This window comes from Papio anubis, chromosome 13 (genome assembly GCF_008728515.1).
Source record: "Papio anubis isolate 15944 chromosome 13, Panubis1.0, whole genome shotgun sequence".
Lineage (NCBI taxonomy): Eukaryota > Metazoa > Chordata > Mammalia > Primates > Cercopithecidae > Papio > Papio anubis.
The window spans coordinates 45,390,420-45,417,003 of NC_044988.1; the positions used below are offsets into that span (position 1 = coordinate 45,390,420).

The 26,584-nt window shown below is 41.8% G+C and overlaps 1 protein-coding gene across 1 annotated transcript in view; it reads right to left on the minus strand.

Moving 5' to 3' along the window:
- Positions 1–329: 329 nt before the first annotated feature.
- C13H9orf92 (chromosome 13 C9orf92 homolog) overlaps positions 330–26,584 on the minus strand; it is a 49,006-nt gene continuing 22,751 nt past the window's right edge. Inside the window, exons 2-4 of the mRNA XM_031654266.1 lie at positions 12,210–12,337; positions 11,654–11,717; positions 330–593 (exon numbers count right to left, since the gene is read on the minus strand). Coding sequence (XP_031510126.1) covers positions 521–593; positions 11,654–11,717; positions 12,210–12,337 — 265 coding nt within the window. The 3' untranslated portion in view covers positions 330–520. The remainder of the gene's footprint in view (positions 594–11,653; positions 11,718–12,209; positions 12,338–26,584) is intronic.

The following is a 26,584-nucleotide window of genomic DNA, read 5'->3' on the forward strand; positions in this document are numbered from 1 at the left end:
TCCCTTGAGAGCCTTCAGCGATTTCTGGGCTTTAAAACAATGTGTTACTGGCAGTTTATTGGAATCTTGCTGGAATGGATCAGCTTGGGCGAGTTGGGTGAATCACCGGGTATGGAATTCCTGGAGCTCTGTGTCCTCACTTTGCCCCTGGCTTGCCTCCTCCCCTTCCCTGTTAGGCTGGGACCTCTTGCAGAGAGAGGCTGTCAGTCAGACCTATGGGAGGAGGTCTGCTCTTGGTCACACATTTAACACCAGTTTGATAAACAATTTTCATGCATTTAAGTTGGACCCTGCTTATTATTTGGGACTTGGTTAAACACGTGCTGTCTGACGATCCCACAGGTACTAGAAACCACTGTATGTGTCTCCTCCACTTCTCCCTCTCTCACCTGGAAAAGGAGGAAAATACCAAGGTAGCAAAGCTATACTCTACATGTTTTCTGCCAAGCTCAGCCCTTTACAAACATAACAAGATCCTTTGAACATAGCTCTGTTTTATCACAGGATCTTTATTGAAGTTTTAATCAACACAAGCAGCTGACAAAATAGGAGACTGTAGATTCGGCTGTACATTATGTATCTTCCTTGTGAGTCTGAAAAAAAAATCATCACATTAAAAGAAGAGAAAATAAACAGCCTCGTTTAAAAAACAAACGAATCCCACCAAACCAAGGAAATCCTTTCACACCCGAAGGAAGGCCTGCCGTGTGGCGTGCCGACTGCAGCTCCAGAGTTTGGAGCCTCATGGAGATCATTACCGTAAAACAAATAACCATCTCATTTTTGTCACCCACTATGAGTGAACTCAAAACCTCAGGCCCACATCCAGAGATTCCTTCTCCACAGGCCCAGCCAGCTACGAAGGGAAGGAGGGTACCAGCCCCTATATCCAAATCCGTATCCTTTTCTCGGTCCAGCCACTGTGCCATGGCTCTGGATGGTGATGCAACATTCTGGCTGGCAGAGTCCCCTCCTCACCACTGCCTCCATCTCCTTTACTTGCTTCCTTTCTTCCCAAAGGAAGGGTCTCCACTTAGTGTGTGAGGGAGCACTGGACGAGAGGGAGGAGTGCTTTCCTCTTTCTATCCCAATCTCAGTTCCCTTTTTGAAGCCCTTCTGCTGTCTTGCACTCCAAGAAAGGTGTCTCCCAGGCCGACACAGTGATGTTATTTCCACAAGTGGTGTATGGAAACTATTGAAGAGATGGATCCTGGGGGCTACAGCCCAACTGATGGGACTCTTGCTTTTCCGGTCAAAGTGATGTCTCTTTTCACTGAGAAAAGAAGCTAAGTCTATGTCAAAGAGGCCTCAGGGGCGGGTGGTGCTGTGGAGTGTTGTCATGGAGAACCAGGCTCTTTAGTTGTTTAGATCTGGATTTGAATCTCAGCTCCGCCTCTCACAAAGTATGGGCCTAGCACGTGGTAAGTTTCTCGAAATATGCATTGACAGAAGGAATGCATGGGGGGAGGAGGATGGGCAGGATGTGGTCCAGACGGGGCACCCGAGCAAGGAGAACATACAAAGTGTGAGAAAGATGAGCTGGATGTGGTCCCTCAGAAAGATTTCTTGAAATAACAGATGAATACCTATTGGCACAGAAGCATTGAAAGGTCCGAGCTAGGACTAAGCACACTGGGGATGACAGGATTGGCCTGAGCATCTCTGGGGAGTCTGGAGGGTTGTGTGGTGCCACGGGCACTGTTGGAGAGCCTCAAAGGCCAGGTGGGGCCTGGGAATGAGCATCTGATTCTGGAATAGGACAGTGGCAGGATCTGTCCTTTGGGAATGATTACTTGGCCATAGTGGAATGACGGTGAGTGGGCCAGCAGGAGCCTAGACACAGGCTTTGTCCAGGATGGCCATCTTGTGTTGGATATCAAGGACCAGAGCTAAGACTCTCAGCATCAGATAAGGAAATGACATAGTCTTGGCAGGTCTTGGGGGAGATGGCTGCCCAGTCATCCTGATTCTATGAATACTGTAGTGGCATTCATATCAGAGTTTCCATCTGAGAGTAAGATTTTCCAGGGAGCTTCCCTGGAAGTTCTGTTTCTGTGCATCTTATCAATTTGCAACCACATCCAGGGAACTGGGCCAGTAGGCCAAGACTTCTTCCTGTCATCCTTCCCCTCCCTTGCTTTCCTCAGATACTTGTTCCCTGTGTGCTCTGGCAGATGGTGGAGATACAATGATGAGACACATCAGGTTCCTCATTCCCAGATGTTCTCAGCCCAAAGGAGGTAGACAAACCAATACGCAGGCATGGCCAAAGTGCAGAGGAGGCCAAGAGAACAGGATGACTAACTCAAATGGGAAGCATAGTTCACAGAGACTCATAACTCCCTATTGATCAAGAGTACAGAGGAACTTGGCCTCTCCAGAAACGAAAGAGAGGTTCCAAACCTTACTCATTGCAGTGGGATGAAAGATTGGGAGAAAATGGAAGAAATACACAGGAGAGTATGATTGGCTCTTATCTGAGTCCATTTGTGCTGCTACAAAAAATACCTCAGACTAGGTCATTTTCAAATAATAGCAATGTGTCTCTTATAGCTCTAGAGGCAGGGAAGTCCAAGATCAAGGTGCCAGCAGGTTTGGTGTCTGGCAAGGCCTTGCCTCTGCTTCACAGATGGCCCCTTGTGCTGAGTCCTCACATGGCAGAAGGGAGAGCAGAGGTGGGTGGGGTGAACTTATTTCCTCAAGCCCTTTTTATAAGGGCACTAATTCCATTCATGAGGGCTAATCACCTCCAAAAGGCCCCACCTCTTAATGCTATTGGATTGGGAATTAATTTTCAACATGCATTTTGCAGGAACACAAACATTCAAACTACAGATCTGTCCAGGTATGTGATTTGGTAGAAAACCCAGGCAAGCCCAGCCACAGCAGCTCATTTGAGCACTCGGGCCTGCAAGAGGCCACTTCGGAGTCAACACACAGGTAGAGGATTCTCAGAAAAACTTTGCAATTATTCTGGCCACCTTTAACTTCTAGATTTCCCTGGGATACAGACAGTACTTGCCCTTCAGCCTTAGGGAAGAGAAGTAAATTAGGTCAGAACTGCATTTTGTCCTCATGGGTAAATGGGGGGAATTGTCACAGAGCTTAGGTAACCAACGGCCAACTCCCCCATTCTGTCTCAAGGCAATTACAGTAAGTGATCTGAAGTGGTGAGAATGGAAATGATTTATTCTGAGAACCTTGTCAGTACTGCTGTTAAATCATTTGTATTTCATTATGGACCATGAGCGGGCTAGACTACATTCCTTTGCTTCAGGCCCCCGTGCCATTTCCACAACTGGTTATTTCAGGTGACAATTAACAGGAAATGATGCTAACAGCCCCAGGTTGGTCACTTTTCTGGGGGACTCTGCGTATATAAGTTTCAATTACTTAGAGTCTCCCATCTAAGTCTCCAAAAGGAAATGAACTGCTTTTATAGTTGTCACAGAAAATCAGTTACTTCTTCTTTTTTTTTTTTTTTTTTTTTTTTATCCTTCCCAGTCTCTGTTTTGTCAGTCAAGTTTCGGAAAGTTAAACTAAGAGTTAAACCCAAGGTTCTCTGGGGTCTCATCTGTAAGAAACTCATCTATTTCTTCTACAATCCAAACACCAAAGACAAAAAATGAAAAGCATACGAAGCAAATCATAATGTGGAAGAAAATAGTGTTTGTCTTTTTCCCTTTGGTATTTTAATCCCATGTTATGGAGAATGCTCTCAGCAGGGAACCCAGCATTTCCTGCCCCGATGGTCTCCATGTTCTTTCCTTCTTTTCTGAGGACTTCTGCTTCAGGACCACGGAATAGGATGTGTTGGTTTCCAGTGCAGTGTAGCAAACGGAGGTCCTGCCCAGACAGGCAGGATGTGCAGCATTTTCTGCTGACCGCAACCGTCGCAGCTGCTGTGGTGCCTTTCTGCTAAGACAGCGAGCAGTGTCTGTTTGAAGTCTGGTCTTTGGGAAGGAGACCCAAGAGAACTTGAGCTGGGCTTGTCTGGATATCAAAGTCCAAATTAAAAATTTATTCTAGTGTTTGAAAAATTCCTGGCCAAAACCTTCATATGGATTTAAAAAATACAAACTCCCTGCTTTCTTCAGTGTCTCCGATTGAGGACGAGAGGATTTATTTCTAAAAAGAAAAAATGAAAGCGAGTCCGAACAGGTCCATAAAAGGACTCAGGTCAGACGGCCTCTTAGCTAAATCTGTAAGAAAAGTAATCTGTTAAACCACTCTGGGCAACTGGGAAGCACTTGTATTAGTTATCATTTGTGAATCTTTGTTTTCCCCCTTTCCTATTGCATGTCGGATCACCTGGCTCTTTCTGCTGGATGTAAAGGGTGAAGAATAAGAGAGTTCATATTCCACACCCCATACTGCTACCCCATTAGAGAGAAAAGTAGAGGAGAAAGCTCTGTTTAAAAGTCGTGATATTGGGAAGGAAAAAAAAGATTGCCAAGCAGATAATGTAATAGTAATTATGAAATTATTGATAAAAAGAACATAAAAATCATTAGGCCAAAACAGAAAAAAATTAAACAAGGAAAGAGTGAACATTTAAGCAATAAAATTAAACCAAGGCCATTAACAAAATATACAGAAGAAGTAGAACTACCTGACATGGGACATTATTAGTGAAATGTGATTTTGGTGGTGGTTGTTATTACTGTTTTTGTTTGTTTGAGATTGAGTCTCTCTCTGTCACCCAGGCTGGGGTGCAATAGCGCGATCTCTGCTCACTTGCAACCTCTGCCTCCTGAACTCAAGTGATTCTCTTGCCTCAGCCTCCTGAGTAGCTGGGATTATAGGTACCCACCACCACACCCAGCTAATTTTTTTGTATTTTTAGTAGAGACGGGGTTTCACCATGTTGGCCAGGCTAGTTTCAAACTCCTGACCTCAAATGATCCACCCGTCTTGGCCTCCCAAAGTGCTGGGATTACAGGCGTGAGCCACCACACCCAGCTGTGAGCCAACACACCCAGCCATGAAATGTTGAAACAGAAGTTGAGAATGAGAAATTCGCTCCAAGGGCAGAACAACTAGATGAAGGATCAGGATGAATATATCAAGTTTAGACTGATAGCAAAGGGCTGAATAAAAGAAAGTGACAGAACCATGTCAACAGACAGAAGCAATGGCAACTATGAAGGCAGACAGCCCCAGAACTACAGACACAAAACAGCCTGCAAACATGAATGCTAAGCCTCAAATGAATTCATACAGATCCTCTGGTAAAGGGTTTTTGCTATTGTGGTTGTTTTGGTAAACTTCATAATTTGAAGAATATCTAAGATACCTAGCATTAGTGTATAGTTTGATTAATTTTTCAGAGTGAACACACCCTCATTACCACCATTTGGACCTGGCCATAGAATAATGCCATTTCTGTAAGGCTACCATCTTGACTCCCACTTTCCAAGAGTGACCCCACTTTGGGCAGCCATCAGTATAGATTAGTTTTGTCTGACATTGAAGGTCCATAGAGTCATACAATATTTTTTATTTCTTCCTTCACTCAACATTATAATTTTTATCCATACTGTTGCATATAGTAGTTTGTGCATTCTCAGTGCTATATAGTATTCCATTGTATATATGCCATAATGAACACCTTTCTTCTGTTGATAGACATTTGTGTTGCTTCTAGGCTCTGGCTAGTAGAAATAGCACTGCTATGAATATTCTTGTGTGTGACTTTTGATGCCGTTATACGCAGATCTCTTTGTGTATATATCTAGGAGAATGATTGTATCAGAGACTATGCATATATTAGCTTTAGTAGATACCACAAAAACAATTTTTCAAAGCATGGCATCAGGTTCCATGCCTGCTAATGGCATGTAAGAATTCCTGTCACTTCAGATTCTCACCAGTATTCAGCATTGTCAATTTATCTTAAATTTATATTCTGATAAGAAAGTGGTTAATATTGAATTGTGATTCTAAGTTTGCATATTTTCATAAGTTTATTACCAATTTAGACATCTTCTTTTGTAAAAGGACTGTTCAATAATTTTTTGTCCATTTTTAATACATTATATGTCATCTTGTTGTTGTTGTTGTATAAGAAATATTTAAATATTCTGGATATATTTTTGGAAATACCTTCTCCCACTCTATGACTGGCCCTTTAATGCCCTTAAATGTTTGTCTGTGTTTTCTTTTCTTTTTTTCATGAGAAGTTGTTAATTTTAACGAAACCAATTTATAAATCTTTAGTTTTATGGTTAGCAAATTTTATGCATTGTTTTGATTTATCTACACCAAGCTCATGACGATATTCTCATATGTTATATTTTAGAAGCTTTATTGTTCAACCTTTTACACTTAGGCCTATGTTCCATCTGTAAGGGACTTTTGTGTATGGTGTGAGATGGGGGTCAAAGAATTTTTTTTCTTTTGGAAATCCAATTCACCCAACCATTTATTTTCACACACTACATTGCAGTGGTGCCTGTGTTGTACATCAGGTGATTTCTATGCAGCTCTGTTTCTGGACTCTCAACTCTGTTCCATGGATCCATTTGTCTCTATTTACACCAATATCATATTGCCTTAATTACTGTGGCTTTATAAGTTTTGATATCTGGTAGTACAAGTCCTTCAGGTTTCTTCTTTTTCAATTTTGTCTTGACTATTTTTGACACTTTGTATTTCTATGTAAATTTTGGAATTAGCTTACCAATTTTAAGAAGGAATGGAGAGAGGGAGGGAGGGTGGATGGGAGCGAAGAAGGAAGGAGAGAGAAAGAAAACCTGCTGGAATTTTGACTAGTATTGCATGGAAGCATAGGCCAATTTGCAGAGCATTAACATTTTTACAACTGTGGGTCTCCCAATCCAATTTACATGTTAAATCTCCTCATTTATTTAAGTCTTTAAAAACTATTCTCTGTAATGTTCTGCATTTGCTATGCATTGGTCAAGTGCATATTTTGCTAAGTTTATTCCTAACAAGGTGCTTAATTTTTTAAATACTATTATAAATGGCATCGAATTTAAAGTATTATTTTCTAATATTTGTTGCAAGTATACCAAAACATAACTGATTTTTGTATGTTGACTTTATATTAATTAGTTTAGCTAAATTTGCTGACTCATCCTAATAATTCACCTGTAGATTCTATGCATATAATCATGTCCACAGATAATATCAGGTTTGTGTCTTTTCTAATCCTTAAATTTTGAAATTTCTTTTTCTTGTCTAAACTATGCTGGCTAGAACCTCCAGTACACTGTTAGACAGAAGTGGTAAGAGCGAACATCCTTGTCTTGTTCCTGGTCTCCAGTAGGAGTGTTCCTATTTCATTATTAAGTATAGACTTTTATAGATGAAAGGGTTCCCTTCTAATCCTAATTTGATGCCAGTTATATTTTCAGTGATAAACAAATTCTGAGTTTTACCAAATGCTTTTTATTCATCTTTTGAGGTATTCATATGGTTTTTCTTCTTTATTCTGTTTCTGTGGTGAATTATATTGATTTTTAAGTGTTAAACCAACCTTGCATTTTTAAAAGAAACTATTTTGTCATGCTATCTGATACTTTAAAAATATCTCTAGATTTGGTTTGCCACTATTTTGCTCAACAGTTTTATATCTATATTACAATGAAGGATTGGCCTATAATTTTCTTCTCCTGGAATGTCCTTGACAAGTTTCAGTATCAAAGTAATGCTGGCCTCATAAAATGAGTAGCGAAGTATTTCTTCCTTTTTCCAATCCCTGGAAGAATTTGTGTAACACTCATATTTTTTCTCATATGTTTGAAATAACTCCTCACTCAAATGTCTAGGCCTCATTTCTTTGTAGGAATTTTAAATTATATATTCAATTTCTCTAGCAAATATGTGAATATTCAAATTATCCATTTTTTTCTTCTACCAATTTTTGCATTTTTCTAGGAATTTGTCCATTTCACCTGCATGTTCAGAGACATTGACATAAAATTCTTCATAATATCATCTTAATATTTTGTTTAATGTTTGTAGGGTGTGTGTTAGTAGTTTATGCTTTTGTTTTATCTAGGTTAGTCTCTCCAGGGATCTATTTATTAGGCTTTCCCTGAAAATATGGACAAATACATAGAAATTCATTACTCAATAAAAAGTTAAGAGAATGCCAACTGAAAGATATATAGTGTGTTGGTAGTTAAAAGCAAGATTTATAATTGATTGGGAAGCTCACAGGGACTTAAAGTGGGAAATAATTAAGATAAACCTTGAAGGAAAGTAGAATGTTGACAGTATTAATAGAAAAGGCGTTGTTGGCATAAGAGAAATTTGGATAATGTGTAGCAGAAAATTGGGAAAAGATGGGACGGTCTGGACAATCAAGAGATTTGAGTCATAGACAATGAGAAGACACTGAATTAATATTTTCAGTATTTTCATATGTTGACTATTTGGAAAATATGAGGAATGATGTTGAGGAAAGACAGTAAGTTTTCCAGCCTAGTGACTGGGAGAAGAAAAAGAAGGCAAGAGGAAGAGCATTTCAGGGTTAGAAATGTAGACTTTGTAGGTCCTAGTCAAAAGTTGCAGGCTGGAGCCAAGACAGTGGAGGAGCTGTCAAGACAAGGAACAGCACAAGGATGTGATCAAGCTGTGTCCAGAACCATGAGCTTTCTCTCTTTACAGCATAAGAGGAGGAAGGAGTCAGTGAGCACAGACCAGAGAATGGAGCCTGGAGCCACACAAGCCAAGAAAACGGGCTTTCTAGTAGGGCAGAGTTGATTCTATCAGACTCTACAGCTCAGCCGAGGGATGAGGACCCAGAAAGCCACTGGACTCAGCATATGGGAAGTCACTGTGGGCCTTTGTGGTATATAGGGAGATAGTAAATGTCTGGCGTCAATGGGAAGAGAGAGAAGAGAGGGCTTCATTCTAAGGGGCATGCTTTTCCAAGCTGTGCAACCCACTATGTCTTCCATTCACAATTATTTATTGGTTGCCTCCCTATTCCAGGCACAACGCTAGGTATTCGTTATATAGTAGTGAGTAAAATAGACATGATCCCTCTCCTATTGAGCTCATATCTAATGAGGAGCTAAACATAAAATAAATATAAAGAAATGATTAAAAATCATGATTAGTGCTTGGGGAGAAGGAAGAGGGAATTATGAGAGAGAATAAAAGAAGGAGGCCAATTTAGATTGCAGCGGGGATTGGGGAACGCCTGACCATGGATTACACGTAGAAGTATGAAAGAGTTCTGACAGCATTGAAATAACAAGATGGGCTGTTCGAGTGCTTCCTTCAGGGGCCAAGTAAATTCTGGGGTTCTAGAACTTGCCGGGCATCATGACCCCACAACTTCATCTAATTCCCAAACCTCCCTCCCCATCTCATGCCTGTCTTCCGGAGACAGAGAAATCAGTCAGAAAGCAGAAACCACCACAAATCAAAGGAGAAAATGTGTAGCTCAAGGCAAAATCTTCCTCCAAAGAACACAAAGAAGATGAATCTACCATTGTTGAGTTATAACGCTGGGAGATTATGAAGGCTAATATGATTAATTGTAATTATCATTTATAATGTATACTCATAATGATATTGCTTCTAGAACATCTTCATTATCTTTCACTTTTGAAATGCTTGGGCTTCCCAACAGATTTCAGAAGGGGCTTTTATTGGGCCCAGATCATCAATCCAAACCTTTTAAGGTAAGGGTGTTGCTACCTCAGAAGCCAAAGACACATTTCCTATCCTGGAAAGCACTAAGTAGTCATTAGCTTCTTCAATCTGTTTACCAGCCCGCCTGTCACTGGAGTTCGACAGGCCTCAAAATTAATACTCTGCTCTATTTGTCCATCACAGGGCTGTCCCACAGACTGCGGTTCTCAAGTGGCCTCAGGCAAGCCTTATTTCGTGCCAGAGCTGAGTTCCTGGGGAAAAACATGTCTAAATTGAATTTGGTTTATTCAGTTCCATTTGAAATGAAGCCTTGTTTAAAAGAAAGCCATACTCGATTTTTTTCCAAGCAAATCTTCACCATCGGACCTAATTGGTCTCAGAGACCCTAATTTGGAGAGTTTTCATGCCCTTCATTTATCATTGTGGCAATGTCAAAATCAGGATGGTTTCTTTCAACCACCTATGCTGCCTTTGTAAGAGCAAGGATGCTCCAAGCAACACTGCTCTCCCCAAGCGTCATCGAGGCCCCTCTCTCCATAATCTCTGGCCACCCTCTGTCTGTCTCAGTTTCCTCTGACTACACTGTAGGGCTCCCCAGGCCTCCTCAGTCTTGTCTCACTTGGACACCTGCTCAGTGGGAACCCATGTCCTTGACCATCTCGGCTGGCCCATCCACCTTGGCCTGTTTATATTCAGACCCTTTGGAATCCACAGGGACAACTCACCAGTGACCAGGGGCAGAGCAGCTGTATCAACTCAGCTTGGGGAAGCTCAAGTATCCAGTGATCTTGGCTGTGTAGAGTTTGAAATTAAGCCCAATGTATTACTCACAGCAAAACCAGGGGCCAGCCAAGTTAAATAGAGCACTCCCCGAAACATTCACGGACTGATTAGAGAAGGAAGCTCTGATTTGAAGAGAGGCTATTTTGTGTCTCCTTTTATTTTTTTAAACAACACACTTTCCATGAGTGAGATGGGAAAAGTAGAAACCTCAAAGAATGATATTTATTAATTTTAAAAGTTCAGGTCTGTGACTATATGCCATGTCCCTTTAACTTCATAATAATGGCCACACTTTTATTGAGGTCTTCCTTTGTCCAGAAACTGTGGTAAGCACTTTGTAAGCATCTTCTCATTTAACCTTTAGGAAAACTCTGTGATGTAGGTACCATTCTTATTCCCCTTTGCAGATGGGCAAGCCGAGGTCCAGAGACAGTAAGCACACACACGTTTTAAGTGGTAGAGCTCAAATTTGAACCCTGGCAGTCTGCCTTCCTATTCTTGCCCACTCTTAAACAAACGCAAGTACCCAGGAGCTTCCATGAAGAGAACCCCTCAAGAGAAAGCTGTGACATCACCCCATGGGTTCATAAGTGGGCAAAAGTTTTTTTTTTTTTTTTGAAAGATCTCTGAAGGCCAGGAATTCAATAAGGCGGAACACACCCCACTGAACCTAGCAGGGCTTGAGTTTGCAGATTATTTTCCAACCAGAAGGAGTTCACTGACTTGGAGGAAGAAAGGAGATCATTTAATGGACTTACAGAAAATATTTTTGTTTTCGCTTTTTTTCTCTCGCAGAACACTTCAAATCTTCCAGGCCATGGTTCATTCCCTCTGTTGGCCTTTCTACCTGGGATTGTTATGAGAGGCCTGAAGCTAAGTCCCCGTGTCCCCCACTGGCCAGGCCTGCCCTCTGGTTTGGTCAGGGCACCCACACTGCCTTTGTAGCTGCATATCCACATAGACATGTTTATTGGAGCGCTGAGAATCTCACTTCTCAAAAAGCCCCGGGAATTAGATTGTTTTCCACACTGAAAGTTTTCGTTTGAAAAATAACCCTCTTTGTTTAACTAATGAAAAGGAGGGGCTGCTGCTCGCTTCTCAGGCTGGGTAAGAATTCCATGGGCAGTAATTCTGTTTCTCAGTGGAAAATGTTTCGGTTTCTTAATGTTGTTTTGCAGACTGGTCCCTGCCCGGCCCTTGCTCCCAGGACCACACATACACACATGTGCACATTCACCCATGCACAGTGCAGCATTTTCCACCCTTCCCTGTTGGGGATGGTTGCATCCTCTTTCCAACACCTGCAGAACAAAAACTAGGTGGGTCAGTGGCTGTCACCCAGCCAGAGGCACCCCTGCATGTACGGGAACAGAACGCTTTCCCTGGCCACACTTTCAACCCCAGAGGCTGGGTGGGCCACAGAGGAAGGAAATTGGACTCCAAACTTCTCTTGTTTCTGTGCATCTCCATGTCAAGCAATTCTCTCACACCGTGGAGGGGGTGTTCTGTAACATTCCCTCCTCATTAGGTTCGTATGAAATGGCGATAAACACAGTGCTGTCATCATTGGACTTACAGTGTGGCCAGCATGGTGCTGAGTAGTCTGGACTGCACAAAACAAATCAAAACATGGCCCCAGGAGACAACTTAGTGGTGGTAGAAAAAGCATGGATGCTTGCATTTAGACAGACCTGCACTGTCACTTAAACAGCTCAGCCCACGTGCAAGCAACTGCTGAACTACTCCGAGCCTTTGCATCCACAGCTACGGACAAGAGAAATTATATAACTCACAGGCAGGTGCCGTGCCCTGGGTGATGGTTCTCACATAGTAGATGTTCAAGGAACATCTCTCTTCTTCCCTCTCCTTTGTTCTCTGAAAACAAGCCGTCTCCCCTCTAGCTGGGGGCCAAGCCCCATTCCTGCAAAACAAGTTACAAACAATTGAGTGCAGCCACAGCAGAGCTGAGTCCAGAGCAGGGTGTCCTCACCAAGGTCCACTGCAGAGTTAATGTGTACTGTCAAGGGGGTGCTGTGTGCTGTAGGGCTGGGGGATCCAACACCAGTGGGAACTGTTAGGTCTGTTATCCCGAAATTTGAAGTATTCCTTCTCTCTACAGTCTTTTTGTGAGACAGATATATCTGCCCTGAGTATGTGGCTTAAACACAGTTCTGCTTAAAGCAGGCAAAAGGACTGGGCAAAATAACCGCCACGTGAAAATAGACATTTAGGAGATCCACATGCATTAAATGTAAAGAGAAGATTAGCTGTTAGCATGGGGCAAATGAATAGCTTTAAAAGTAGACAGGGATAGTATGAAACAAGTCTGTCAGTCAGACTGCTTTTAGTTTTAAGCGATGAAAACCTTCTTCTATATTACCTCTAGCAAATAAATAAATGAGTAATTTATTGGTTCATATAACCAAGACATTCTGGGTTAGAGCTTCAGCTGGGGCTGAACACACAAAGTCATATGATGCTGGTAGGGCTGGCTGCTTTGCTGGCTCTCTTTCTCTCTCCATATTTTCATTTTGTCTAATAGCCTAATTCTCTCCTCTTTTGAATTAGCATCCTATTCTCGACTTAGTAACTCCAACAGAGAAATTCTGTCTCTTGGCATAGGTACATCAAAACCAGGGAGGATTCTAATGGACCCAACCCTGAACATATTACTGGCTAGAGGATAAGGCACTATACTTTCTCTGCTACAGAAAGTGCAGATCTAGACAGATCTGTTTAAGTGACACCCTCTCTAAGTGACAGTGCAGGTCAAAGTCTCCACTCAACCCAACGTTTTAGTGTCTACTCCGTTCCAGCTATGATCTAGCCACTGGGAACACAGCAGTGGACAGGGGAGACGATGCCCGGCTCCCAGGCAGCTTACGGTCTTGTGAAACGCCAACACTTTAGTTGAATCCTGTTACTTCCTACTACTCTGCATCAAGAACCCAACAGAAGTACAGAGTCCTCTCGGTTCACAAAAAAAGCCAATTTCTTTATAAAATTAACAAAGTCACCAAATACAGTTCTATAAACTGAAAGTTTCCACATGTAAAGCAAGCATATGTATTGTCTCACATTCCAGCCAGCAGGGCAGCCTCAGTGTGGAACCTGCCTGTTGAATGACACCTCCAGAAGGTATGCAGCAGGCAGTACTGCCAACCAGAAACAGCTGGGGCTTTCAGAAGACATCACTGCTTTGGAGCTTCTTGCAGAAAACTTTCACATTCATCTCACACACAAGGAATGCAAACTACTTCCATCACGTATATATGTATATTCCTGTGTGTGTGTGTGTGTGTGTGTGTGTATATATATATATATATGTTCTCTGATCAAAAGAAAGTGGGATACTCTGTAATACTCTGTAATCAATGATATGAAATGGAATTACACCCTCAGTACACTGTAACGGGCATTGTGGATTTAGGTTAGGGGAGAAAAGGCCTCCCAAAATTGCTGTATTTGGAGGGACCAGTAGACTTGTTTTTTGATGACTTGGATGTGTGATGGTATGGGAGGGCAGTCTCATCAAATATAATTTACTCAGTATTTATTGAGTGCCTACTATGTACCAATCCTCTGGTTATATAAAAACAGATAATACAGCATTTCTGCTTCATGGATAGAGTGGCTAAGTTGGTGACCTGCACATAAACCAAGCACACTACAAGTGGGTAAGTGTTCTAAGCATATGTGCACAGCACATTACACTATGACATGTCTAAGGCATGCAGTGATCTCTTAGTGCCTATGGTGGGGATTAATGGTTTTCTCCTCATCTCTGAATGGCTGGCTGGAACCCCAGCATGGAGCCTTGGCTGGAAACTAGAGGATTCTGGACAAAGACGAGGACAGGCTTTAATGTCAGACCTTGGAACCATCTGAGGCCACTGCCTGTTAAGCACGCTTAACCTCTGTGGACCCAAGGTGGTGTGTGACAAGCATCCCCAGGGCTTTGCTGGGCAATGATTACTTTTTATTATGTTTCTTACTGTCAGGTGCTCTGAAATCCACATGGACTGCTCTTATGATTTCAGGTTATCCCAAAAGAGAAACTCAAGAATCAGTGATGAGCACAGCGGGGAGTGAGCCGGCTGCCTATCTCAAAAGGGCACATCACCATAATCACAGATATACCGTGAGCATATGCAGAAAGAATGTACCAAGGGAGTGTGTGTCAGGAGCAGCCAAGAGGATACATACACCAGGTGCCCCTCCCAGCATCCCTCTCCCCCACCAAAGCGGTGCCTTTAAAATATGTGATAGGTGCCCACATCATCTCTCTGGCCCTGCAGAACCGCCCTCCCCCAACAGCCACCTTTGCTGCTCTTCCTCTAAATCCACCCTGGGTCTCCCCTGGGCTGGCTGTTGCCTTCATATTTCATGCGGAATGTGCAGCTTCCCAGGAGCCGGAGGCATGCCCTGCATTCTGATGCATCGGCTGGCTCTGACACCAGCCAGCTCCAGAGCATGCCTAATGAGGAGGCTGACACTGAGGCAGAAGAGCCAGGCCAGGCTGCGGACGGCCCGCTGCAAGCATGGAGTGGGGTGACAGGAAGGCACCAAGGGTGAACCTGGGGGAAAGATGGCGGTTGCCTTTTTAAGACACTACTCTAGCATCAGATACCACAAACATGGGCCAATTTAAACCACACCAGGAATGAATCACAGCCTCGAATAAAGAGCAATTCGGATCAAGGAACATCCTTGGGGAAAGCATACAATTAAAAGAGGAAGGAGAAGCGGCAAAGACTAAGAGAAGGCAGAAGCTTTGAAATCACTCATATTTCAGTAGGCAGAGTGGTTGCCCATTTTAGTTTTTCTTCCAGTGTAGAGCGCCTTCAAGTTTCCTTAGAGACCACTTCATTATCTAAAAGATCCTGCTGAACAGAAGTTTTTCCTTTCCTTAAAGCCTCATCTACCTTAATTTCACGCATTATTCCTCGTTTTGACTGGCTCTATCAGGATAAATTGACCCTTGCTTCCATGGTATTTCTGGCATTTATCCTTGGGGTAGAGCCAGTACCTATAGTCACCATCCCAAAGCTTCGAGGATGCAGTCGTAACAGGCTCATCAGCCCTCTACCTAACACTTTGCCCAAGCCTGGTCCCGTTTCATCATTCCAGCAACTGGATGAGTTAGGTGCAGATGAGAAAACCAAGAATGACACAAGTTTATCCAAGGCCATACATCAGACCAAAGGTCTCAAACACGGGCCCGCCTTCAGGACTTTCAAATGAGCTGGATACCCACTAAAAAAAAAAAAAATCAAAATCTACCATTCCACTTGGTTCTATGTGGAATGATGTGGCAAACCATGATTTCTAATTATTTAATGTAGATAAAATGTAAGCAAATGAAACTTCACATTGACATAGGAAAGATTGTTATTTACATCATGGACTCTTAACAAAGAAATTTCCTTTAAAGCTTTGATTTTTGTCATTTGTGTTTCTCTCTTTCTGTGTGTGTGTGTGTGTGTAATAAGCCTTTGGTTTTGACTCTGAAGACGCTAATTTCACAATGAAATTCATAGTTCTTTTATTGAATACTTAATGAAATTTGTAGTTCTTTATTGAATGCTTACCATATGTCTCACAGTTTTCATTAATTGTCTCATGTCATCCTCCTGACACTGTGAACCAGGTGATATTGTCCCACTTTGCAGATGAGGAAACTCTTGTTCAGACAGGTTACACAGATGGACCAAGAACACAAAGCTCTTAAGTGACAGGACAGGAACCTGCCTGGATTAAAGCTACAGATACTGCTCATAGTAAACCACCCTGTTTTGCAGCCATGTGGTATCGAATGTATTTAATATCATTCAATGCCCTGTGTTTCCCAGCATCATTGTTCTTCTTGTACTTCCTGCCCACTGGGTTCTTGAAATATTTTCCCTGTTAATTCTTGCCCTTTTCCAGAGGAATTGAGTATCAGGATATCAAAGAGATATCTGCATTCCAGTGTCCACTACAGCATTATTCACAACAGCCAAGACATGGAAGCAACCTGAATGTTCATCAACAACTGAATAAAGAAAATGTGGTGTATACATATCATGAAATACTACTCAGCCTTAAAAAGAAGGAAATCCTGCCTTTTTTTTTTTTTTTTTTTTTTTTTTTTTTTTTTTTGAGATGGAGTCTTGCTCTGTCACCCAGGCTGGAGTGCAGTGACGTGATCTTGGCTCACCCCTCCACCTCCTGGGTTCAAGCGATTCTCCTGTCTCAGCCTCCTGAGTAGCTGGGACTACAGATGCCCATCCCATCTGGTTAATTTTTGTATTTTTAGTAGAGACGAGGTTTCACTATGTTGGCCAGGCTGGTCTCAAACTCCTGACCTCATGATCTGCCTGCTGTGGCCTCCCAAAGTGCTGAGATTACAGGCAGGAGCCACTGCACCCAGCCCCTGCCCTTTTTGATAGCATGGATGAACCTGGAGTCCGCTGTGCTAAGTCAAAAAAAGCCCGACACGGAAGGACAAATACTACATGGTCTCACTTATGTTAGGAATCTAAAATGGTCAAACTCAAGCAGAAAGTAGAATGGTAGTTGCCAGGGTAAGAGGGAGGGAAAAAATGAGGAGAAGTTGGACAAAGGGCATGAAGTTATGTGACACACATAAGTCCTGGAGAGCTACTACACAGTGTAGTCCCTAGAGTTAACAGTATTGTGCTGTATACCTAAAATTTTGCTAAGAGAGTAGATCTTAGGATAAGTGTAAAAGAAAACTTGCACTTTTTGGTCGGGTGCAGTGGCTCACGCCTGTAATCCCAACACTTTGGGAGGCCAAGGTGGGCGGATTACCCAAGGTCAGGAGTTTGAGACCAGCCTAGCCAATGTGGTGAAACCCCATCTCTACTAAAAATACAAAAATTATCCAGGTGTGGTGGTGCACGCCTATAATCCCAGTTTACTCGGGAGGCTGAGGCAGGACAATTGCTTGAGCCCAGGAGGCAGAGATTGTGCCACTGCACTCCAGCCTGGCCAACAGAGTGAAACTCTATCTCAAAAAACAAAACAAAACAAAAATTTGCACCTTTTCTTGTGTAGAATTACATTTTACTGGTTCTTTTTTAATGCTTGTTTAGATTCTGTCCTTTCTAAAAACAGAACAATTCCTAATTTAAAATCTTCAGGTAATTTTTTGTTTCCAAATACTTTTGGAGTTAGAAGCATAGAATTTTACAATTGAAGGAAATCTTGGAGATTATCCATCCCCGGCTTGCGGGAATTTTCACTATAATAGCTCCAGAAACTGGTCATCTCATCATCTCCACTTACACATCCTCAATACTACAAAGCACACTACACCAAAAGGCAGCTCAGCCCACACCCAGACCATCTGAACTGTTAGAATGCTCTTCCTTTGTGCTTTCTTCAACATACAAATTTGGGGATATAAGGAGGGGGGGATTCAAACCCTAACAGTCTCTTGTCTGCAAATCAATGCTTTAGACACATGAAGAAGTCAGTTGTGTGATCCCCGAAGCTTCTCTTTTTCTGGTTTAACAGCCTCCAACTTTTCGCCAGACTCCTCTGTCCTGGGAGTCTCTTCTGAACGCACTCTTCTCTTTGTCAGTGCCTGAAAGGGTGGCACCCTGCCAGCTGGGCTCAGAGGACCCTACTTCCCCATGTCCGCTCTGGTCGAGTTCACACTCTCCGCTGCCTATGTGTGCAGAACTAGATGTATATTGATCACAGGCTCTGCTAATTCTCTCAGGTCCTGATCACATGGATGATTCTTAAACCTGGACTCCCACATCCAGTACTATGCTATTTGATTCTCCTTCTAGAACATCAACAAAACAACCCTGGCCAAAGAGAGATCCTTTTAGTACTTTGCTGAAAACCTCTTTTCTGCGTTTGGGGCTGTGCCACGTATTTGAGGGTCTTTGAGAAGACCCTATTCTAGTCTTCACATGAAATCCAACAAAGAAAGGAAGATATGTGAAGCAGTTTAAAGCCACCATATTTGCTAATTCTGAAACTCCTGAAACTGAAGTATGCAAAGAGCTGGAGTTTGTTTGGCAAACTCAGTTTTCCAGAAACATGCCATGTTAGTTTCTCATTGTCCTGTTGTCTTGTAGATAGTGAGGCTTTTTCTCTTAAGATTTGTTCCTTTTCTTGCAAAACATTGAACTTCCCAGTTCTATGTTTTCCCTGGATTATTTCCAGGGAAATAATGCTTCCCTATTCTGGAAATCAGTCCCACATGTCTTCTTTTAATACTTCTGATAAATCCCCCCTTTCAGTCCTTTAACAAGTTCACTTCTTAAGCAATTGTTTTGATCAGTTTCTAATTTGGGGGCAGGGAAGGGCAATTCCTTCAAATCTACTGATCCGTATTCTCCAAGAGCACCCTTTCTCTTTAGGCTTCCTTTCGAGATATCAAAGAACTAAGGTGGGGCCATAAAGAAATCAGGAAGTGGAAAGAGGGTAAAACAAGTAGCAAGCTTACAAGAAAAAAAACAGTCAAATTGGTTTTTCAAAATTCTCTTTGTGGAATATGAGGTAGGAGAACTCTAGTCCCGAGTGGAAAGTCTCGTGGAACAGGAAGGAGAAAGGTAGGGGGACGTGGGATTATAGAGGGACCTGAATTGCCATGGCATGTGAAAAAGATAACTCCATCAACCCAAGCCACATCCAGGTCATGAATTCAGGTCTGAATTCTTCCAGGACAAGTTCTGGAATTTCTAGAAAGCAGGGATGTCCTAATATATTTTACACTGGGAGCATGTCATTGTTTAACACCCTCACCTATATCACATTAATTTTTAGGAATCGGCACGTAGCATTCGATGATAAAATTTTTGTTATTTAGTTTTAAAACAATTAGCAATTTTAAAAGGAGAAATATCAACCTTAAAGATACTAGTCAAAGTCAGCAAAATATTTCATGCATGTACTAAAATTTATATTTATTAAACAAAAACATTACATCTCACAGTTTGCCCTATTTCACTGTCTTGAATTTCAAACACAAAAACTATAAGAGGTCACATAAAATGACAACATTGATATAACCTAAGTTTTGTTTTTTCATCCTTACAATCACATGCCATCACTTTAAAGAAAAAAAAAAAAAAATCTGTTGTTAAGGCTGGCAAGATGGCCCAATAGGAATAGCTCTGGTCTACAGCTCCCAGAGAGATCAACACAGAAGGCGAGTAATTCCTGCATTTCCAGCTGAGGTACCCGGTTCATCTCACTGGGACTGGTTGGACAGTGGGTGCAGCCCATGGAGGGCAAGCCAAAGCAGGCTGGGGCGTTGCCTCACCCAGGAAGTGCAAGGGGTCAGGGAATTTTCTCCCCTCCCCAAGGGAAGCCATGAGGGACTGAGTCCAAGGAACTCCGGCACAGATAACTGCGCTTCGCAACTGTCTTCGCAACCCGCAAACCAGGAGATTCCCTTAGGTGCCTACCCTACAAGGGCTGTGGGTTTCAAGCACAAAACGAGGCGGCTATTTGGGCAGACACCAAACTAGCTTCAGGAGTTCTTTTTTTCCATACTGCAGTGGTACCTGGAACACCAGCGAGACAGAACCATTCACTCCACTGGAAAGGGGTGCTGAAGCCAGGGAGCCAAGTGGCCTGGCTCTGCAGGTCCCACCCCCATGAAGCCCAGCAAACTAAGATCTACTGACTTGAAATTCTCGCTGCGGGCACAGCAGCAGTCTGAGATTCACCTGGGATGCTCGAGTTTGGTGGGGGGAGTGGGCGTCTGCCATTGCTGAAGCTTGAGTAGGCAGTTTCATGCTCATGGTGTAAACAAAGCCGCTGGGAAGTTTGAACTGGGTGGAGTCCACTGCAGCTCAGCAAGGCTGCTGTGGCCAGACTGACAGATTTCTCTTCTCTGGGCAGGGCATCTCTGAAAAAAAGGCAGCAGCCCTAGTCAGGGACATATAGATAAAACCCCCATCTCCCTGGGACAGAGCACCTGGGAGAAGGGGCGGTTGTAGGTACAGCTTCAGCAGACTTAAACGTCCCTGCCTGACCGCTCTGAAGAGAGCAGCGGATCTCCCAGCACAGTATTTGAGCTCTGCTAAGGATTAGTCTGCCTCTTCAAGTGGGTCCCTGACCCCGTGTATCCTGACTGGGAGACACCCCCCAGTAGGGGCCAACAGACATATAGGAGAGCTCTGGCTGGCATCTGGCAGGTGCCCCTCTGGGATGAAGCTTCCAGAGGAAAGATGAGACAGCAATCTTTGCTGTTCTACAGCCTCCGTTCGTGATACCCAGTCAAACAGGGTCAGGAGTGGACCTCCAGCAAACTCCAGCAGACTGGCAGCAGAGAGCCCTGTCAGAAGGAAAGCTAACAGAAAGAAATAGCATGCCCACTCAAAGACCCCACCCAAAGGTCATCAACATCAAAGACCAAAGGCAGATAAATCCACAAGGATGAGGAGAAACCACCGCAAAAAGGCTGAAAATTCCAAAAACCAGAATGCCTCTTCAACTCCAAAGGATCACAACTCCTCACCAGTGAGGGAACAAAACTGGATGGAGAATGAGTTTGATGAAGTGACAGAAGTAGGCTTCAGAAGGTGGGTAATAACAAACTCCTCCAAGCTAAAGGAGCATGTTCTAACCCAACGCAAGGAAGCTAAGAACGCTGATAAAAGGTTAGAGGAATTGCTAACTAGAATAACCAGTTTAGAGAAGCACATAAATAACCCGATGGAGCTGAAAAACACAGCACAAGAACCTCATGAAGCATACACAAGTATTAGTAGCCAAACTGATCAACCAGAAAAAAAGGATATCAGAGATTGAAGATCAACTTAATGAAATAGAGAGAGAAGACAAGATTAGAGAAAAAATTAAAAAGAATGAAAAAGCCTCTAAGAAATATGGGACTATGTGAAAAGACCAAATTTACGTTTGATTGGTGTGCCTGAAAGTGACGAGGTAAATGGAACCAAGTTGGAAAACACTCTTCAGGATATTATCCAGGACAACTTCCCCAACCCAAGACAGGCCAACATTCAAATTCAGGAAATACAGAGAATGCCACAAAGATACTCCTCGAGAAGAGCAACCCTAAGATACATAATCATCAGATTCACCAAGGTTGAAATGAAGGAAAAAATGTTAAGGGAAGCCAGAGAGAAAGGTCAGGTTACCTACAAAGGGAAGCCCATCAGACTAACAGTGGATCTCTTGGCAAATACCCTACAAGCCAGAACAGAGTGGGGGCCAATATTCAACATTCTTAAGGAAAAGGGTTTTCAACCTAGAATTTCATATCCAGCCAAAGGAAGCTTCATAAGCAATAAAGAAATAAAATCCTTTACAGACAAGCAAATGCTGAGAGATTTTATCACCACCAGTCCTGCCTTACAAGAGCTCCTGAAGGAAGCACTAAACATGGAAAGGAACAACCAGTATCAGCCACTGCAAAAACATACCAAATTGTAAAGAACATCAAGACTATGAAGAAACTGCATCAACTAACAGGCAAAACAACCAGCTAGCATCATAATGACAGGATCAAATTCACACATAACAATATTAACCTTAAATGTAAATGGGCTAAATACCCCCAATTAAAAGACCAATTAAAAGACCCAGACTGGCAAATTGGATAGAGTCAAGACCCAACAGTGTGCTGTATTCAGGAGACCCATCTCATGTGGGAAGACACACAAAGGCTCAAAATAAAGGGATGGAGGAATATTTACCATGCAAATGGAAAGCAAAAAAAAAAAAAAAAAAAGAAAAAGTAGCAGTTGCAATTCTAATCTCTGATAAAACAGACTTTAAACCAACAAAGATCAAAAGAGACAAAGAAGTACATAACATAATGGTAAAGGGATCAATGCAGCAAGAAGAGCTAACTATCCTAAATATATATGTACCCAATACAGGAGCACCCAGATTCATAAAGCAAGTTCTTAGAGACCTACAAAAAGACTTAGACTGCCACACAATAATAGTGGGAGACTTTAACACCCCACTGTCAATATTAGATAGATCAATGAGACAGAAAATTAACAAGGATATTCAGGACTTGAACTCAGCTCTGGACCAAGCAGACCTAACTGACATCTATAGTACTCTCCATCCCAAATCAACAGAACATACATTCTTTTCAGCACCTCATCGCACTTATTCTCAAATTGACCACATAATTGGAAGTAAAACACTTCTCAGCAAATGCAAGAGAAGAGAAATCATAACAAAGTTTCTCAGACCACAGTGCAATCAAATTAGAGCTCAGGATTAAGAAACTCACTCAAAACTGCACAACTACATGGAAACTGAACAACCTGCTCCTGAATGACTACTGGGTAAATAACAAAATGAAGGCAGAAATAAAGATGTTTTTTGAAACCAGTGAGAATGAAGAAGACACAACATACCAGAATCTCTGGGACATAGTTAAAGCAGTGTTTAGAGGGAAATTTATAGCACTAAATACCCAGGAGAGAAAGCAGGAAAGATCTAAAATTGACACCCTAACAACAAAATTAAAAGAACTAGAGAAGTAACAGCAAACAAATTCAAAATCTAGCAGAAGACAAGAAATAACTAAGATCAGAGCAGAACTGAAGGACACAGATACACAAAAAACCCTTCAGAAAATCAGTGAATCCAGGAGCTGCTTTTTTGAAAAGATCAACAAAATAGACCGCTAGCCAGACTAACAAAGAAGAAAAGAGAGAAGAATCAAATAGACACAATAAAAAATGATAAAGGGAATATCACCAAAGATCCCACAGAAATACAAATTACCATCAGAGAATACTGTAAACACCTCTATCCAAATAAACTAGAAAATATAGAAGAAATGGATACATTCCTGGACACATACACCCTCCCAAGTCTAAACCAGGAAGAAACCAAATCCCTGAATAAACCAATAACAAGTTCTGAAATTGAGGCAGTAATTAATAGCCTACCAACCAAAAAAAGCCCAAGACCAGATGGATTCACAGCCAAATTCTACCAGAGGTACAAAGAGGAGCTGGTGCCATTCTGAAAATAGTCCAAACAATAGAAAAAGAGGGACTCCTCTCTAACTCATTTTATGAGGCCAGCATCATCCTGATACCAAATCCTGGCAGAGACACAACAAAAAAAGAAAATTTCAGGCCAATATCCCTGATGAACATTGATGTGAAAATCCTCAATAAAATACTGGTAAACAGAATCCAGAAGCACAGCAAAAAGCTTATCCACCACAATCAAGTCGGCTTCATCCCTGGGATGCAAGGTTGATTCAACATATGCAAATCAATAAACATAATCCATCACATAAACAGAACCAATGACAAAAACCACATGATTATCTCAATAAATGCAGAAAAGCCCTTTGACAAAATTAAACACCCCTTCATGCTAAAAACTCAACAAACTAGGTATAATGAAATGTATCTCAAAATAAGAGCTATTTATGACAAACCCACAGCCAATATCATACTGAATGGGCAAAAACTTGAAGCATTCCCTTTGAAAACCGGCACAAGACAAGGATGCCCTCTCTTACCACTCCTATTCAACATAGTACTGAAAGTTCTGTCCAGGGCAATCAGGCAAGAGAAAGCAATAAAGGGGATTCAAATAGAAAGAGAGGAAGTCAAATTGTATCTGTTTACAGATAACATGATTGTATATTTAGAAAACCCCATTGTCTCAGTCCAAAATCTCCTTAAGCTGATAAGCAACTTTAGCAAAGTCTCAGGATACAAAATCAATGTGCAAAAAATCACAAGCATTCCTATACACCAACAACAGACAAACAGAGAGCCAAATCATGAGTGAACTCCCATTCACAATTGCTACTAAGAGAATAAAATACCTAGGAATACAACTTACAAGGGATGTGAAGGACCTTTTCAAGGAGAACTACAAACCACTGCCCAAGGAAATAAGAAAGGATACAAACAAATGGAAAAACATTCCATGCTCATGGATAGGAATAATCAATATCATGAAAATGGCCATACTGCCCAAAGTAATTTATAGATTCAATGCTATCCCTATCAAGTTACCACTGCCTTTCTTCACAGAATTGGAAAAAACTACTTTAAACTTCATATGGAACCAAAACAGAGCCCGCATAGCCAAGACAATCCTGGGCAAGAAGAACAAAGCTAGAGGCATCATGCTATCTGACTTTGAACTATACTACAAGGCTGCAGTAACCAAAACAGCATGGTACTGGTACCAAAACAGATATATAGACCAATGAAACCAAACAGAAGCTTCAGAAACAACACCACACATCTAACAACCATCTGATCTTTGACAAACCTGACACAAACAAGCAATGGGGAAAAGATTCCCTATTTAATAAATAGTGTTGGGAAAACTGGCTAGCCATATGCAGAAAACTGAATCTGGACCCCTTCCTTACACCTTATACAAAAATCAACTCAAGATGGATCAACGACTTAAACATAAGACCTAGGACCATAAAAATCCTAGAAGAAAACCTGGGCAATACCATTCAGGACATAGGCATGGGCAAAGACTTCATGTCTAAAACACCAAAAGCAATGGCAACAAAAGGCAAAACTGACAAATGGGGTCTAATTAAACTAAAGAGCTTCTGCACAGCAAAAGAAACTATCAGCAGAGTGAACAGGCTACCTACAGAATGGGAGAAAATTTTTGCAATCTACTCATCTGACAAAGGGCTAATATCCAGAATCTACAAAGAACTTAAACAAATTTACAAGAAAAAAAACCCATCAAAAAGTGGGCAAAGGATATGAACAGACACTTCTCAAAAGAAGACATTTATGCAGCCAAGAGACATATGAAAAAATGATCATCACTGATCGTTAGAGAAATGCAAATCAAAACCACAGTGAGATACCATCTCACACCAGTTAGAATGGCTATCATTAAAAAGGAAACAACATATGCTAGAGAGGATGTGGAGAAATAGGAAAGCTTTTACACTGTTGGTGGGAGTGTATATTAGTTCAACCATTGTGGAACACAGTGTGGTGACTCCTCAAGGATCTAGAACTAGAAATACCATTTGATCCAGCAATCCTGTTACTAGGTATATACCCAGAGGATTATAAATAATTCTACTATAAAGACACCTGCACACCTATGTTTATTGCGGCACTATTCACAAAAGACTTGGAACCAATCCAAGTATCTATTAATAATAGACTGGATAAAGAAAATGTGGCACATATGCACCATGGAATACTATGCAGCCATAAAAAAAGATGAGTTCATGTCCTTTGCAGGGACATGGATGAAGCTGGAAACCATCATTCTCAGCAAACTAACACAGGAACAGAAAACCAAACACTGCATGTTCTCACTCACAAGTGGGAGTTGAACAATGAGAACACATGGACACAAAGGAGGGAACATCACACACAGGGGCCTGTCAAGGGGTAGGGGGCTAGGGGAGGGATAACATTTCGAGAAGTACTTAATGTAGGTGATGGGTTGATGGGTGCAGCAAACCACTCTGGCACGTGTATACCTATGTAACAAAACTGCACATTCTGCACATGTATCCCAGGACTTAAAGTATAAAAAGAAAATCTGTTGTTTAAAAGCAGGGATATGTTCTATCACAGTAGTGGAAGGCATAAACCTGGACTTCCTGCAAATACTGCACCCAAAGTGAACCCCAACAATCCGTACCTGCACGAATTTACTCTCAAAAGGAAGATAAATATCTGTGTCTATCTGTATCGGAGACCATGTGGACGAGAATTTATCACTTAACTTCCACGTGGAATACAATGTTTATTAAATTATAAACAATAAAAATGTACACATATGTAAATAACACGCTATAGAAATTTTCAACAGTTGCTTAACATTATCCACCAGAGGATTTTGGGAGGTAGGGGAGGCATATTTTATCACTGACTTTTTTTTTTTAGAATCACTGGTGTATAGTGATAATAAAAATCTGGCCAACAATACTCCAATACTGGGGCCTTTAGCTCTGGCTGCCCCATCCTTGACGTCTACATCTAAAAAGTCATGGGAATGGTGAGCAGAACTGGATACTCAGATATGCCTGGAGTACTGTTGCAGGCAACAAAAATTAGGGCTTGAAATAAGGGTCTGGATATGGTTTGGTTAAATTATACATGGTTATTTCATTTCACAAAATTATGCTTTGTCTCCTTAGCTCTATAGATATCTTCAGGGAATTGTCATCATGAGCTGT